This window comes from Muntiacus reevesi, chromosome 1 (assembly GCF_963930625.1).
Source record: "Muntiacus reevesi chromosome 1, mMunRee1.1, whole genome shotgun sequence".
Classification (NCBI taxonomy): Eukaryota; Metazoa; Chordata; class Mammalia; order Artiodactyla; family Cervidae; genus Muntiacus; species Muntiacus reevesi.
Window position 1 is genome coordinate 78953460 of NC_089249.1, and position 17310 is coordinate 78970769.

Below are 17310 nucleotides of genomic sequence, written 5' to 3' on the forward strand. Positions count from 1 at the left end.
ATTCTTTACTGTCCAAGAGGAAAAGAAAAATTTACCATGAGTGTTGTGAATGTCTTCGACTGTTCGGTCCGGTATCGGAGCTCGAAGTGTAGCCTATAGAAATATGAGTTCCAGGAGGGGGGGTCTTGCCAGGTGACACTGAGCCAGCGGGGGCTTCCGTCCATGGCGCGGACCGTGATGTTGACGGGTGGGTCGGGCTGCACTGTGGGAAAAGGGAGCGCGGTGCAAAGGAGGGACCCGGGAAGACGGCAGGCCCCCAGCAGCCCCCCACCTCCAACCCCCGACCACGTCCCCCCCACATCCCTGCCACAGTCAGACCCCGGGCAAGTACAGCACGAAAGGCTTTACCAGCTCTCCAAACCCTTCACCAGGCCACTCCAAAAAGTGCATGAGGAACATTAAATTCAAAAAAAAAGAAACAGCTGAAGGGCAGAGGGGCGCCTAAAGGGCTCACTTACGGAGTTCGTAACCCTCAAATGTTAGGGGGCTGCTGGACTCGTTCCCGGCGCTGTTGGCGACACACAGGGACACTACGTATAAAGAGCTGTCTCCCTCGGGGACAGCCAGCTGGCAGGAGAAGCGCTGGGCCTCGGGGGAATACTGGCACGGCTCCTGGAAGCCTCGCGCAGGACTGCGGAGACAAAACAAGGGCGGCTCGCTGTCCGCTGCGGCACTTACCCGGGACGGGGCCGAGGACGGGCCGTGGTGAGAGCCGAGGCTCGGGGGTCTCAGCCCCGGGGTGGCAATCTCCGCTCCACACACCGAGTAGCCCTTGGGGTCTTGAGTAAATTCTTCAACCTCTCCAAGCCTCTGTTTTCTCCCTCGAAAATGGTAATGTTAACAGTACCCGCCTCACAGGGCCTTCTTAGGATTAGCTGAAAAATGAGTGTAAGGCATCTAGCTTAGCCCCTGGCACCGCCGCCAAAGGGGCTGAACTAGAGGGCGAACTCAATCGCCATGGCATCACGGAGGCCGTGCATTCAGGCTCTCTGCCAGGCCCTCTGCTCGGGCCACTGCAGAGGACGCAGAAAGGAACCAAGAGGCCCCACCCCGGCCCCAAGACACTATCAAAAAAGACCTGCCCTCAGAGGACTAGAACAGACAGTGGAATGCCATTCCAGAAGCTCGAAGTGCTGGAGGGGTTTGCCAGATGATGGGAGTGTTTCTGGCAGGTGAGCCCAGAAAGGATTTCTGGGTGATAGAGATATCGGAGTTGAGTCAGACACTGTCCCACCTAGTCTGGAAGTCTGAGACTTCACCCACGTATGACATGTATGGGCCTGTGAGGCCAGGGCAGCCAACCACCTCACTGCCACAGGACAAATCAACCATCAACCTCTGATTTGAGTCTGAACCCTAGGCCCAGGACAAACTCTTCTCTTCTTAGAAGCCTGCCCCCACCTTCCCAGTCTGAGTTAGGGCCTCCCTCCCCTCCCTCCACCATCACCCAGGCATCCGTCCCACAGGACTGTGATATGTCTCCTACAATCTGTGGGGCCTGAGAGCAATGTGTGTTAATCGCTCAGTCATGTCTGACTCTGCGACCCCATGGACAGTAGCCCTCCAGACTCCTCTGTTCATGGAATTTACCAAGCAAGAATACTGCAGAGGGTTGCCACTCCCTTCTCCAGGGCATCTTCCCAACCCAGGGATCGAACCTGGATCTCTTGCACTGCAGGCAGATTCTTTATGGTCTGAGCCACCAGGGAAGCCCTAAGAGCAAGGGCCAGTCTTTTTTTTTTTTTTGGCTCACGCAGCACAGCATGTGGGATCTCAGTTCCCCAACCAGGGATCTAACCTGCACCCCCTGCATTGGAACCGTGGATTCTTAACCACTGCCAGGGAAGTCCAGGGGCCCAGTCTTTTTGCCTCCTGTCTCTCCTTCAGCCTAGTAGAGCACCCAACCCACAGCAGATGCTGAACTTGACACACACTTACGGAGAGAGTGAGCAAGTATGTGCAGTGGGGCGAGGGTGTGACCGCAGGCACACACACGAGGAAAAAGAGCAGAACACATAAAACCTTTGTGTTTCACCCTCACAGTCCCGGGATGGGCCTGAGTAGGTTCTGGGGGGACCTGAGGCTCTCGCAAGGGCTCCCCATCCCCCTTCCTCACTCCAGTGTAGACAGCCCAGGAGAGGTGAGTACATGTGCCTGAGGCTGCTGTCAGGAGGAGGCTGTGAACCAAAGCGCCCTGTCCTCTTGCACTCTGTCAACACACCACAAGTCTTCTAGTCCAAGTGTCAATTGAATAAGCTTTCCCTGGGCTGGTCTGGGCAGCTGCCGGCCACTGTACGGAACGTCTCATCTAAGCAGAAATGCCTTCCAGGTCCCAGACAATTTATATCCTAACTCAGCTTCAGGTTGTGGAGATTCCTGACCCTCCCCGACTTGGAGCGTGAGCCATCAGTCCTAATGGCAGCTGCGTCACGTGCAGACGGGCAATCTATACATATCTGTGCAGAGATCAAAACACAAATGTCACCGCCAGGTGACTCTCTGGAGACGGGCACAAGTGCAGACCAAAACACCCTGATGACATCACTGCTCTAATTTTTCGGTACTCTGATGATTGCCAGCTCAAACTCAGTGATAAACATCTAGACAAAGGTGAACTTTGGACTTCCCAGGTGTCACAGTGGCAAAGAATCTGCCTGCCAATGCTGGAGATGCAGGAGATGTGGGTTCGATCCCTGGGTGAGGAAGATCCCTTGGAGGAGGGCATGGCAACCCACTCCAGTATTCTTGCCTGGAGAATCCCATGGACAGGGGAACCTGGTGGGCTACCATCCAAAGGGTTGCACAGACACGATGGAGTGAGCACTCAATGGGACCGTGGCTCTGGGATAGAAACAGAGAAAACTGCAGAGGTGTGACTGTCCACCTGCTCCACATCCATGCCTGAACTCATTCCACTTCATGCTGTTAGAGCTGAGTAATATTCCACTGTAAACGTGTACCACGATTTCTGTATCCATTCATCTGTCAATGTGCTGTTAGGTAAAGTGCCCAAAGTGGCAGTTAAAAAGCAGCAGTTAAAAGGCAGACAAAGAAATTTAAAAGCCCATGAAAAACAGAACGAAGGGAAAACCTACAGCCAGGAGCTTCGGCAGGAAAAAACATGCCCAACATGCCCCCTTCTCTAGTTGATCTCGGATACAAGCCCTGTTTGACACGGGCAAAACAAATCAGACACGGAGGACGGCTTTGGGGAGGGAACAAGGACATAAAAGAAAAACTTAAAATAGGGCAGCACAACTCCTATGGGGTCCGTCCACTCTCACATCTTGGGAGTGCATTTTGTCATGCCCCTTGTTTAATAAGTCCTGCCTGAGTAAGCTTTCTAGTCTGTCATTTTAACTCTTTTACTACGACACGACAAAGGACCGAGCAAGGAACCGCATCTGACAGGGCCATCTTCTGGTGCCACAGGGACCACGAACCAAGTGTGACTTCCTGCCCCGCTGCCCCCAGCTCCCTCTCCCCATCTATCACCACTTCCTCTCACCCACCATTATGATGGAAAAACCTGATAAGCTCACCATCAGGACTGATCAGGAGTTGTCCTTCCCCACCCAAGGACATCTGTGTCTTCTTAAGAGCAACACCCAAAACCTTTGTATTTTGAATGAAATGAGATAGACTGGGGTTTGATTCCTGGCAGCGCTACTTACTAGCTGGATGACCTTAAGCAAACTAATCAGCCTCTGTGGTCCACAGTTCCTCCATCCGTTAAGGAGAAAAATATCTCCCACCCCTCCACCCTGGCTATTGTGTGGACAGGACAGATAGTGCAGCGCCGTAACCAGCACAGGAGGTGCTCTGCTGGGGAAGTCTCCCTCATTCCCTTCTCCTCAGTTTAAAGTCCTTGTTGTTCAATCGCTCAGTCGTGTCTGACTCTTTGGGACCCCATGGACTGCAGCACACCAGGGTTCCCTGTCCTTTACATCTCCTGGAGTTTGCTGAAACTCATGTCCATTGAGTCGGTGATGCCATCCAACCATCTCATCCTCTGTCGTCCCCTTCTCCTCCTGCCTTCAATCTTTCCCAGCATCAGGGTCTTTTCCATTGAGTCAGCTCTTCCCATCAGGTGGCCAAAGTATTACTTTCCAGTAACATTTGGGAATCACTGGTCAGCCAGTCCCACTGGGCTCCTCTGAGAGCTCCCCCACTCCCCATCACTCCTGGAGCTTCAGGAAGGATGGAGGAGACAGACACACTGCCCAGCCAAGATACTTACATCTTTCTCACCAGTAACACAGCCTTGGTGGTCAGGGATGGAGGGCTCCGAGGACTCCACTCACAATTCACCTTACTGAGAGGGCTCTTCTGGAAGCAGGAGAGCTGGGGCTTCTCTGGGGGAACTGGAAGGAAAGAACAGAGGCTGAGAAGGTAGCACATTTCACCTCCTTTCCGGGCTCACCTCCCTTCTGAGGGGGCTCTCAGCTCAGCCCTGCCACCCCACCCTGCCCTGGTGCCAGCCTTCACTACAGCCAACAGCCATGCACAGATCTTACTGGGCTGGGAAATGAAAGGACACCAAAGTCCTCATGTCGGGCTAGGAGGTGGGCAAGTGAGGGGAGGCACCTGGGAGGCTAACTTGCCTAAAGGGGAGCACGACTGACAGAAAAAAAACATTGGGGCTTTGGAGTTACACTGGTTGTGTGGGCAAGTCCCAATCTCCCTTCAGTTTTCTACTATAAAATTAAATGATTGAAAAATGATCATAATTATACTGTTTTCTCTCACTGGGACATTGGGACGATGATGCAAGACACCAAGAAAGAAAGTCCCTCAGCACAGGGCCTGGCACATTGGGCATCTGACTCTAGGGTGTCTTATGAGATATGAGGGAGCTAGGAACCTTCTAATTCTCACAATAAGAATAGTTCATTTGAGAGCTTACTATGTGCCAGAGTTTTTAACACCATATGTGTGCACGCACACACATTCATTTAATCTTTACAATAAACCTGAACTAGGTTAATAAAATGAACCTTATTTTACCAACAAGGGAACTGAGGAGCAGAGAAATTAAGCTGTGAAGGGGGAGGATTCAAAATCAGGCCCCTTGTCCCCGGACCCTCAACCCCTAAGCACCCAACAAGACTGGAGAGACGGCATCTCCTTCAGCCAGCCCACCCCCACCCAGCTGGAAGCTCAGCCAGCCTCACTGGCAGGCGTCACTGGGCCTTTCCCCGAAATGCTTGGGCCAGGGAAATGACAGGAATTTAAAGGGTCAAGTGGGGCTTTTCTCCCTGGAACACACGAAGCCATGCTGGGAGCTGTGAGGACGCCACTCACCATCCACTACCAAGCGCACGCTCCCGGCTGGGTGGCCTTCCCGGTAGCATGAATAGTTTCCGGAGTTGCTGAGCTGCACGGACTGCAGAAGCAGCCGCCTTCCCACGCCAGCCCATCTGCCGTGGTGTGAGCCTGTCATCTGATTCCTGAGCACCCAGTGAACTGTGCCATTGTCATCTGGTCCCCCACCTGGGCAGGTCAGGGTGACACTGGCCCCTGGCACGCTGGTCAGCACGTCGCTCGCCACCTCTGCCAGGGGAGAAGACACCGGGTAAGACCGCAGCAACCCGAGCAAGGGACCTCATTTCCAATTTGGGAAGCCACAGAAGGTTCTGGTGCTAAACATCTGGCCCAGGCCACCATCACCCCTTCCTGGGTTATAGGAACGGCCTCCCAGCTCCCACCTGGGCCATCTCCACCCAACTGCTCCACTGAGCCTCCTAAAGAGGCTATCTGGTCACCCCGCTCCTTTGATTGGCAGCCCCTGCAAGGGCCTCCCATCGTCCACAGCAGGAAGTCCAAGTTTAGAGGCCAGCCCACAGGGCTTTCCACCTCCTGCCCCCTGCTGACCTCTGAACCCTCACCTAGCCCACTCAGCCTTAGCAGGGATGGAGCCCCTCACCCACAGGCTCCCGTGCTCTGCTCACACTCACCGCCCTCCCACCCCGACCCCCATGCTACCTCCTCCTGTTGCCCATCTCAGCCTATATGTCGCTTCCCCACAGGCCTTCCCTCAGCTGCTTTAGGCCCCCACTCTACCTCCCTCACCACATGACCTCTCACACGCTGCCTTTTAATTACCAAGTTCATATCCATCTTCACTTCAGGACTCCAAGTGCCACAAGAGTAGGTATTCTGTTTTGTTCTCTACTATATTTTGGTGACTAGATCGTTGCCTGGAACCCAGCAGTGGCCTGAGCACTTGATGCATGTGTAAATGAACGTAAGGATGAAGGTCAGGAGCCCAGTGGGATGCATGAGTACATATGAAGTCTCAGAATCCCGGGGTCTCCGTGGTAAGTGGCCCTTTTTTTTTTTTTTTTTTTTTTTTTTTACCATTTTATAGACAGTAACCAAGGCTCCAAGGAATCAGGAGACTAGTCCAAGATCACCAGTAACTTATCGACACAGCCGAGATGCAAACCAGGTCTTCCAGCTCTGTTCATCGCTCCCTCCACCTCCACCTATCTATCAGACCATTTAAGGCCATGCTATTTTTATTCTAGGGACAACACTGGAAAGTAAAAGAAAAGAAATGCACTCCCTTGAAAAATATCATTAATGCTATTCAAGGCAAGGATATTAAAGATTAAAGGAATAAACTTTTTTTTTTAAGTATAGGTTAAGGGGTTTCTCTGTGGCTCAGACAGTAAAGAATCCACTTGCAATGCAGGAGACCCTGGTTCGATCCCTGGATTGGGAAGATCCCCTGGCAACCCAAGGGCATGGCAACCCACTCCAGTATCCTTGCCTGGGGAATCCCATGGACAGAGGAGCCTGGTGGGTTACAGTCCATGGGATCACAAAGAGTCAGACACAACTGAGCGACTAACACTTTCATAGGTTAAACAGATTCACAGCATCTAAGATTTAAATTAGTCTAACCAGCTAAGGAAACTGAAGCCAGGGAAAACAGCAAGTTTTCATGTTAAGCACACTTGGTCCTTCTAACCAAATGTGTGTTCGTTTATTAGCAAACAGAAGCAATTTCTGGTCAAAGATGTCAAAAAGGCCCAGCAACAGTGGTCCCCCCAACCTGCAAAGCTTTCTTGCTTAGGAGGCACTCTTAATCTCACTCTTGGCCGATGTCCTTCCTCCCATCAAGGCAGCTGTCAGAGAGGAGGGACTAAGGATAACTGACTTCCAAGAAGACGACACTCCCAAAGCCAGCTGGGCTGGCTGTCTAGACAGACCCCGGCCAGAGTCCAGGAGCCAGGGATATGGCCACAAAAGGGACAGTGACTGGGGATTTCCCTGGTGGTCTAGTGGCTAAGACTGCACACCCAATGGAGGGAAGCCGAGTTTAATCCCTGGTCAAGGAACTAGATCCTGCAAGAATTTGCCAGCCACAACTGAAGATCCTGTGTGCCACAACTGTGTGCACAGTCAAATAAATAAATAAATGTGGGGGGGAAAGGTGGAGGGGACAGCAATAGCTTCTCTCTGTCTATACAGACTCCCCTCAAGCTTCCTTCTCACCTGATCACTTGGAGCCTGAGATCCCGACTGTGGCACCCTCTGTCCCAAGACCGGCAGTTAAGGGACACATACAAGGACAGGATAGCAGCCTATCACCTAAGGTTTCTTTCTCTTCACTACCAGAGCCTTGGACTTTGGGTGAGAAAAATGGTTGCATCTCAGCATGCAGCCGAGCAAGTGTGGGCAGGTTCCTTACACCCTCTGCCTCACCTTCCCCCACTATGGGCCAAATGACCTACATCCAACGAACATTTGAAGAGGCCCCAGAGCCAGGCACCAGTGAAGAGGATGTAGTTAGGCAGTAGAGAAACCCTGCCCTCAAGGATAAGACATGTAAGATGAATTCACTCCTGGAGAACTGGAACAGAGAATCCAGGGCTCCCCTGAACATCACAATCCCTAGAAGACCAAGTCCAGTGACTGAGGTTACCTCTATGCCCACAGGGCTTAAAAAAGGTATAAGAAGCCGTAAGTACACCTTTCACACATAATCTTTATTTTTTTTTCACACATAATCTTTAGTAGTATATTTTTAGCATTTCAAATATCATTTTTAAATGTGGTCTATGATACTGAACACATGCAAATTTATATGTGTAATGTACAAGAAAGTTACGAAGCATGAAACACCCCTGAGCTCCAGCCAACCAAACCACTAGCATCATTGGCTCTGAAGTTCCTTCCGTGCTTCTGAATTCCCCAGTCTCCCTGCTCATCCGGTGTTACATTTGGGGCATATCATTCTCTCACTTTTACCTTTTAAAATGTATTTTTATATATTTTTGGACTACACTGGGTCTTCGTTGCTTTGTGCGGGCTTTCTCTAGTTGCAGTGAGCGGGGGCTGCTCTTCATTTCGGTGCACTGGCTTCTCGTCGCAGAGCACAGGCTCTAGAGGGGTGGCGTGCGGGCTTCGCTGCCCCTCAGCAGGTGGAATCTTCCCAGACCAACGATCAAACCTCCATCCCCTGCACTGGCAGGTGGATTCTTATCCACTTCCCACCACCAGGGAAGTCCACTCCTTCTCTTTAAAAAACAGGTTCAGATTCGCTATTCGTGGATCCCTAAATTGTTCTCAACTTTGTGTGATATTTGAAATTTATATAGATTGTAGATAGTCTTCTGTGACATGCTTCTGTCCTTCATTATGTTTCTATGATTCGTGCAGCTACAGTTATTTATTTTCACTGCTGTGTAATATTTCATTGGCCAACGATATCATTCTCCTGCTGAGGGAGGTTTTAGGTCATTTCCAGTGTTCTGCTATACTAAAGAGTATGCTATCAAATTTCTCCAATGTGGCTCTTGGCGCATTTGCCCAAGAATTTCCCTGAGTAAAACTGCTGGTCCCAGTGTGTCTGTGTATGTCACACACGTCCTTTTCCTTCACAACTGACACACAGTCCAAACCATTAGAATCTGGCGTGCACCTGATGGAGGTTATGGCCAGCCACGTCCAGTCCACACACTGAATTCCATCTGTGCCTGAATGAGGTTTAAAAGACCCATCAACACTTTGAACCACTATATCAGTACTTTCACTTCTCCATTTTCTACTTGATAAAGCAGCTAAAGAACACAACTGAACATGGATGTCAAGTTCATGAAAAAATTACCAACGCTGTAGGAACAACGATGGAAACACTGTCAGGAATTCCCTGGTGGTTCAGTGGTTAGGACTTTGCACTTCCACTGCACGGGGCATCAGGGATTGAACCAAGCTTCTCGGTGCAGCCAAAAACAAACAGACAAAAAAAAGATGGAGACACTGTCCAAGTAGAACAGTCTTCTGGTGGGCGGCCCCGCTGTGCAGTGCTTACAGCATCCCTCCATCAGTTGATGAGCGGAAATTGAAATTCACAAGGAACCAACACGATAGACTTTCAAAAGTGCTCGGAAGTCCAAGCAAGGGTCAAGGAGCATGGCAGGATGAGCTTGCCTTGGTAATTTCCACACGGCACTGTCTTTATATATTGGTCTCCATCCCCAATCATGAATACGAGACTGTGAACTCCAGGCAACACTCATCAGAGAACTCAGTACATGCTTAATAAATGTTCAATATAGGGCGCTAAAGAGGTCCCCACAGAGTCAGGTTCTCCACAGTGAAAACTTCCAAGAGCCCCTGTCACACAGGACACAGTGGTCTATGTGGCATTCCCCATGTTGTGCAGTGGGCAGGCCCTATACTACAGACCAGAAGAGCCCGCTTGTCACAACCAGGAGATGCTGAGGAAGAAAACTAGGAGCCTAGAACCAGAAGGGACTCTCTTTTCTGCTTCTGCCTTTGTCAGTTCCAAGAAATACGTTTCTCTGGTCACTTCCCTTACCCCCAGTTCAGATGGAAGCTCTTAACACCAGCTTGAACAATAGCAGGGGCTGTTCTGTTCCTGAATTCATGAACAATGGCCAGAGTATCTGGGCAGCTCGGAGAAATCGCAAATAAAAAGACTTTTTTTTTTCTGTTCTGCTAAAGCAGAGCTTGAGGAGCGACATAATGGTCACTTCTTCTGCCAAGGAACTTGAGTAATGGTTTTCTGAATCTTTAAAACTGAGTCACTATTCTTTTTTAATGGGGAATGATTAATTATAAACACGCATTGGCAAGCATTGCCTGTCCCTGCCCTTCTTCAAAAAAATATATTTCTTCTCGAACCTGTGAACAACACTGTGTTAACTATGCTTTTGAAAGCATTCTGTGCTCGACTGTCACAATCAAATACTCAGAGAGCAAAGACCACAAGAAAATATACTTGCTACTGTCAGAGTGGGCAGGGCCGCCCCTCTCCACCCTCCCACCCCTCTGTCTCCTGACCCAAATCTGAGTCAGTGCCTCTGACACTTGCAGGGCTGCGTGGGAGCCCCTGGGCATCTCTCTCTCTCTCTCTCTCTCTCTTTTTGGCCATACTTCAAGGCTTGTAGGATCTCAGTTCCTCAACCAGGGACTGAACCTGGGCCAAGGCAGTCCCCGGAATCCTAACCACTAGGCTACCAGGAAACCCCCTCCTGAGCATCTCTTTGAAAAGGAAGAGGTGATATTCACAGAATGCCCTCCTGGTAATTTCACTCACCTCCCCAAAGGATGGGAGGAGAGGCAATTTCTTCCTCTTTCTTTCATCTTTCTGCATTTTTTTCAATTTTCTGTAAGTTGTTTGTATTACTCTTATATATATATAACATATATATATATATATACACACACATATATATATTTAAAACAAAGAAGCTATATAGCCTGAATCTGTCCAACATATGATACCTAAGGAGGGTGGAGGTGGAGCAGAGTGCAGGGAACAGGGGTGGGGTGAGAATGGATTTTTCAGGACAAGCAGCTTCTGAGAGCGCGATCCAGGCCAGAGAGCGTACACACCCCACCCTTGCGGCTCTGTGCTTTGTCACTTCTGCCGCACGCTACATGCTTAGCCCTCAGCTGTGCTGGCCTCATCCCCTAGTGGATACAAGGTCACCATCCCTCCCCACATGTCCTGTTTGTCTGCTCCCTGGAGTCTGAGGGGAAAGAGCCAGAGGAAGAGACACAGCGGGAACAGTGAGGAAGGAGGCCCAGGTGAGGTGGAGCTCCCAAGAGCATCCCTTCCTGCTCCCCAGAGACGTGTCCCAGACATCCTCACGCTCTCACTCTGGGCAGTGAGGACAGGGTTGGGAGGGTAGGGAAGGAGGGGTTGGCCCTGCACACTCTGACATTCAGCACAGCACGCAATTTAACATCTGCCCTTGAGCAACTGCTCAGACATCTGAGCCAGGGTTGCAAGCCGATGCCTGTCCCCTCCTTAAGAATTCAAGAATTTTTTTTTCTGTGCCCCATCAAGTGAAAGGCCAGAAATCCTAATCCCAGAGAGAGAAATGACAGTTAGTGAACACTTACTATGCACTGACATTCTTCTCCACAAAACCCCATGGAGAACTCAAAACTGCCTATAACGCAGGCCACCCTAAGATAAATGTCCCCAACATAGTGAGGGAGCCGGGGGGTGGGGGGCGGGTAAAACATTCTTAAAGGGAGGGACCAAGGGAAGAGAGATTTGAGACACAAGTGGGAGTTTGATAAATGGAGCTAAGGGGAATTTATTGCTGTTATTCAGTCACTAAGTCACATCTGACTCTTTGCCACACCATGAACTGCAGCGTGCCAGGCTCCTCTGTCCTCCACTAGCTCCTAGAGTTTACTCAAATTCATGTCCATTGGTCAGTAATGCTGTCTAACCATCTCATCCTCTGTCACCCCCTTCTCTTGTCCTCAATCTTTCCCAGCATCAGGGTCTTTGTCTAATGAGTTGACTCCAAAGTACTGGAGCTTTAGCATCAGTCCTTCCAAGGAATATTCAGCGTTGATTTCCTTTAGGATTGACTGGCTACAGGGAATGGCATTCTATACAGAGGGAACAGCATGAAAAGGTGTTGAGAAGTAAGACCTTAGGGAGAGCAGGTATCTGATGTCCTCCAAGGGGATCAGAGCTGACTGCAGACAGAGCTATGTGCAGGCTCAGTGCCCACCAGCTCCAACCCCAGCCTCCAGGACTGAAGCCAACAGCGCCGCCTGGCACAGGGGAAGCAGCCCTATGTTATCAGATGACCAAGTGCTATTCCTGGTCTTGCCACCTGGACTTTCAATGAGCCTGGGGCCTGTCACGGCCCCTGGTGGGGCCCTACTCACCTTCTCTGTGAGATGAGGATTCAGACCACAATCCGGAGCTCCTTGCTGTCCCGCCCTCCCTGTTCCTGCCATCTCGCATCTTATCACTCTGAATCACTGGCTCACAAAGGGCAGGAAGCATGTCTGTGTCTGTTTATCTCAGACAATAGCCCGGCTTGAAAATACAATTAATCTGTGGATTTATGACTCTAATTGTTGATGACATTTGGAGAAGGATGATGGCCAGAGCATCCCAATGCTGTCAGACAAATGTACCTCCCTTATCCCTCAAGAGCCCTGGGGAGGAAAATTCCCTCAACCTCCTTCACCTCTCATTCCCTAAGGGGAAGAGAGTTTAGGTCCTAGTAACCTCTGACAACCAAACCCACACCTCCCCTGGCCCAGTGCTCATGCAATCCCACTCCCTGGGGTCCCCCACCAAGGCCGACACCTCTCAAGCCTGGGAACTTCGCAGTACAGCCCTGGGAAGTGGGGCTCTTCCCTATCCAGGACCTGAGGTTAGATGCCAGAAACCCAGACAGCTTTGTTGTTTTTCTACTTCTACCCTTCTTCAAGTAAACTTGCAAATGTCAATAACCAGAGAAAAACACGCACACGGAGACACATATTTCTCAACTCCTTTGCAGCTTGTTGTTGCTCCTGCCAGCAAAAACAAGTTCAGCTTCCTGGCCCCGTTTATGTAAGCTATGGAGCCGCTGCCAGTGCCACCGCCACCGCCACGACTTAGCTCACGCCTGCTAATCCCACCGCCCTGGTTTCTGAGCAGGGACAGTCCTCCCAGCTGTCAGCCGGCCGGCTGGCAGCATAGGACAGCCTCCAGCCTTCCGGCTGCAGGGACACAGGATCTCAGAAGGGGTCACAGGAACCATGGGGACCCCATTAGCAGGAAAGACCCTGATCTGGAAGGAGCTGCCCGCTGAGAAGTCTCCAGAAGGAAAAAAACATGAGCACCTTATGTGCAAAGAGAAACAGAAGCAGGATCTGGTCCCATGGGGCCTAGGACAAGTCCCCGATGTGCTCTATCCCCGTCCCTGCATCCCCCCGAGCTAAGGACTGAAACCCATGTCCTGACTTCCTGAGTGATAATAACTGTAACACTCAGCACCACCTACAGCGCTTAGCACGTGCCAAGCTGCCAGGCGCTCTACCTAAGAGCCCTACCCTCCTAACATACCTTGCTGAACAGGAGGCTGGTCCCCACTTCCGTGGAAGTCCAGAGACGTAGAGGAACTGACCCGAATTCACACATCTAGTGAGGGAGGGAGTCTGCAATTGGTTCCAGGTGGGTCTGACCACTGCCTCCCCCCCCCCTCCCTGGGGGTCCAGGTGCCTCCCTGTGCTCCAGCCCCGCCCCCCTTCTCTGGGCTGCCCACCACCCTGCATCTCCCCCTCTCCCAATTTCCTCTCCTCCTCTCTGCCTTCCTCAGGTGTTTCTGCCCATCACAGAGGTTCCAGGAAGACCGCCCTGGGGTTGAGCGGTCTTGGGGGGGCGGCTGGGAGGGGAGTGAGCCTGCCCCCAAACAGCCCTGCCACATTAGTGGCCCCTCGGGGTCTCTCACCGGAAGCCAGGGCCCAAGCAGCAGCACGCCTGGGACAACGGATAGTTTAAAAGTGTCCCCCCAGACCCCTCATCTCATGCTCTTACCAGATCCACCACTCACTTTCTAAAACTCCCCAGAATGCCCTCCCCTGCCATTAGGGCCATGTGGTCCCAGCCCCCTTTCCCACAGACCCCTCCTCAGATTGCTGACTCCCGCCCTCCTCCCCCCTCGAATGTGTTTGTACTTCTGTACCTGCTTGTATTTGTCTTGTATTTGGCAGAGTCAGTATTTACCTTGGCGCGGTCCTGCCTTCTCTCCGCACCAGGGACCCTACACCTACTGATTGGAGAGAGGGCCTGGGAGGCTCCTCTGGACCATAAGAAGGTAACCATGGCTGCTGACTCAGAGACCAGCGCACGTGACCAGCTCCTCAGGAGAAAAACATTTAATTCTCCCCTGGCAGCATCACAAATAACCAGCTGGCCCCAGGCCCAGGAGGCCTGACCTGGGTCACTTCTCAGAGATTATAAGCTAATTAGAGGAAAAGATATCAAAGGAGGGCAAACAATCTAACTTCCCTCCCCCACCAAACCCCAAAGAAGCAGATTGAAAAAAGAGTAAAGGCAAGACTCAGTAAGCCATGAAGAAGCGCAAGTGGCTGCAGGTGGACTTGGGTCCCGAAAGGGGCTGGGCTGGGGCTACAGCCACAGAGGGGCTGCTGAGGAGAGGGGCACTCTTCTAGGGCTGTAAAGACCATTAAAGATGATTTAGTCAACCTGACCATTTTTATAGATGAGGGCAACCAGGGTCCAGAAGCCACACAGCCAGTGTGTGGTGTAGCCAGAACTGGAAGCCTGGGTCATTATTGCCCCGCGTCCTTCCCGGGAGTACAGCACCAAGAGTCCTGTCATCTTGCCTCTAAACTTGGCCTGGGAGTCTAACCAGGAGCCTGGACCCCTTCAGGGTCTTTTATTATGTGTTTGTTGAAGCAGAGGGTGGGTGGGGTGCAGCACACACCTGATACCTATTCCCCCACCTCCATCCCAAGCCACATCCACCGCCAACACCCCCCACTTGCCCCAGCTTCCACTCCTCCACCCCTTTAGATATGAGGAAGCAAAGCTAAAGATTTGAGAAGCCACCAAGTGGAGGTGTGGTAGAGAGTGACTAGAAGGGACACAGGAGGGCCTGCTGGGGCGGGTCATACCACTGGCTGGTGATTATGTGGTTATGCTCAATTTGTGACAATTCACTGGGCTGTTAAACTTATGCTGAGTACACTTTTCTGCATGCATGCTCGCGGTCCTCATTTTATAAAGCCCCAAAGACCTCCTGCCATTCTTCTCCTCACCCCCACTGCCATGAGCAGACACACACACACAAGCATACTCTGGTCTAGCTTCATGTCACCATGAAGGAAGCAGCTCAGAATAGAAGAACAGGCATGTCTACCCTTAGTGAAACTGTGAAACCCACATTTCCAGCTTTTCTGCCCCCAGCCTATTCCTCTCATAAATAAACCTCACCAGGCCTAGCATGTTTTGAGCTAGGGAGACTCAGCATTGTAAATATGTCAATGCTTCCTAAGTTATCTCTAAATTTTACTTGATCCTAATAAAAACACCAACAGGACTTTTTTTTCTTGGAACTAGGGAAGCTGATTCTAAAGTTCAAACTGAAAAGTAAACAAGCAAAGATAGCCTGGACAATTTTGAAAAAACAGAGAACTAACAGCAGGATTAGCCCTACAAAACTCTAAAGCATATTATAAAACTATAGTGATGAAAACAGTGTGGTACTGGCACGTGAGTAGATGGACAAAACTACAGAGGAGACTAAAAGTTCAGAAATAATAGTAACCACAAAGAGCTTAGTCTGCACTATTGAACTGTACCCTTAAAATGGCTAAGATGACAAACGTTATGCAATGTGTATCTTACCACAATTATTTTAAAATAGTTTAATTTGAGTGTTGGCTATATACAGGTGCTATTCTAAGTATGCACGTGGATGACCTAACTTGATCTTCTCAACAGCCTATCTTACAGGAGGCTGGTTACATAACTAATTAGGAGTCAGCCTAGACACAAACCCAGGCGATTAGGCCTCAGAATTTTTTAACTACTCAGTCTCCATCAGGTGGTATAAACCCAAGAATATTCAGTAATTTGGTAGATTTTAAAGGTGACTTTTTAAAATCAACAACGGAAAGATGGATTATTCAACAAACTACAGAAAAGGACATCAGGTAACAACCAGGAGTCAAAAAGTTAGAGCCATACCTCCCTACATGATAAATTTAAATGGATCAAACATTTAAATATTAAAAATTATTAAAAGTACCAGAAAAAAATAATCTTTTTTTTACACACCCCCCAAAAGAATCTTTTAAAACAGTTTTGGCATAGGGAAGATCTTATTAAGCATGATACAACATTTAAAAGTCATAAAATAAATTGATAAACTCAACTACAATTTTTTAAAAATACACATGACAAAAACTAACCCCCACCAAAAAGTCAAAAGACAAATGACAAACCAGAGAAAAGTCTTCAAAATTCATATCATAGAGGTCTAAATTCTTTACTATATTAAGAGCCCCTGGAAACAAGAAAAAGACCAACAACCCAATTCTTTTTTTTAATGAGCAATGAATATATGAGGAAGCTCATAAAAACAGGCTATGCAAATATCTCTTAAATAAGCAAAAACCTGTATAATCGCACTCAGATAAGGTAAATGAAAATTAATTCCACATAGACACCATCTCAGGTTGATTACACGTTTTCATCAGAGGTGTGGAGACAGGCATTCTCTCATTGCTACTGGGAATATGAATTGGTGAAGTTTTCACTCTCACTCAAAAGCACAAACACACATGGCCTTTGACCCACAGATTCACTGTGAGGAATTTATGCTGCCCATGCTTTTGCACTTAGGCAACATGATGGATATGCAAACTTACTCCCCGAAGCACTATCTGTAATGGCTAAGCCAGGAACCAAGCCCAAAGACGAAGTCCATCAAAAGGAAAATGGGTAAAGAAATTCGGTGTGTCCATATAATGAAATACAAAAAAAAAAATTAAAGAGGAAGTTCTTTAGGGACTTCCCTGGTAGTCCAATGGCTAAGACTCCGTGCTCCCAACACAGGGGGCCTGGGTTTGATCCCTCGTGAGGTAACTACATCCCATAGGCGGCAGATCCTCCATTCTGCAACTTAGAGATTCCTCATGCCACAAGGAAGATCGAAGATCCTGTGTGCCATAACTAATGATCTGGTGCAGCCAAATAAATAAATAAAAATAAATTTTAAAAAAATTAAAAAAAATTAAAAAACATTAAAATAAAGAGGAAGTTCTTTATTTATAAAAATAAATGAACTTTTTCCTAGTCCATTGGGTAAAGCAGTTAAGAGGATTCAGACACACCCAAGTTCCAACCCTGGACAGTCACTTACTACTTGTGTGACCTTGGGCTAGTTTCTCAATCTCCTTAGGCCTCACTTTTCCCATCCCTAAAATGGAAATAATAATAATGAGTGTGTATGTGTATGTATCAGTTGGTCACTTAGTGGCATCTGATTCTTTGCGACC

General features: G+C 49.4%; 1 protein-coding gene across 3 annotated transcripts in view; it reads right to left on the reverse strand.

The window, feature by feature from the left end:
• IL6R (interleukin 6 receptor) overlaps nt 1-17310 on the reverse strand; it is a 53677-nt gene that overhangs the window by 27897 nt on the left and 8470 nt on the right. For all 3 annotated transcript variants that reach the window (XM_065903375.1, XM_065903368.1, XM_065903384.1), the window contains exons 2-5: nt 5305-5553; nt 4241-4364; nt 459-631; nt 36-202 (exon numbers count right to left, since the gene is read on the reverse strand). In XM_065903375.1, the coding sequence (XP_065759447.1) occupies nt 36-202; nt 459-631; nt 4241-4364; nt 5305-5553 (713 nt within the window). The remainder of the gene's footprint in view (nt 1-35; nt 203-458; nt 632-4240; nt 4365-5304; nt 5554-17310) is intronic.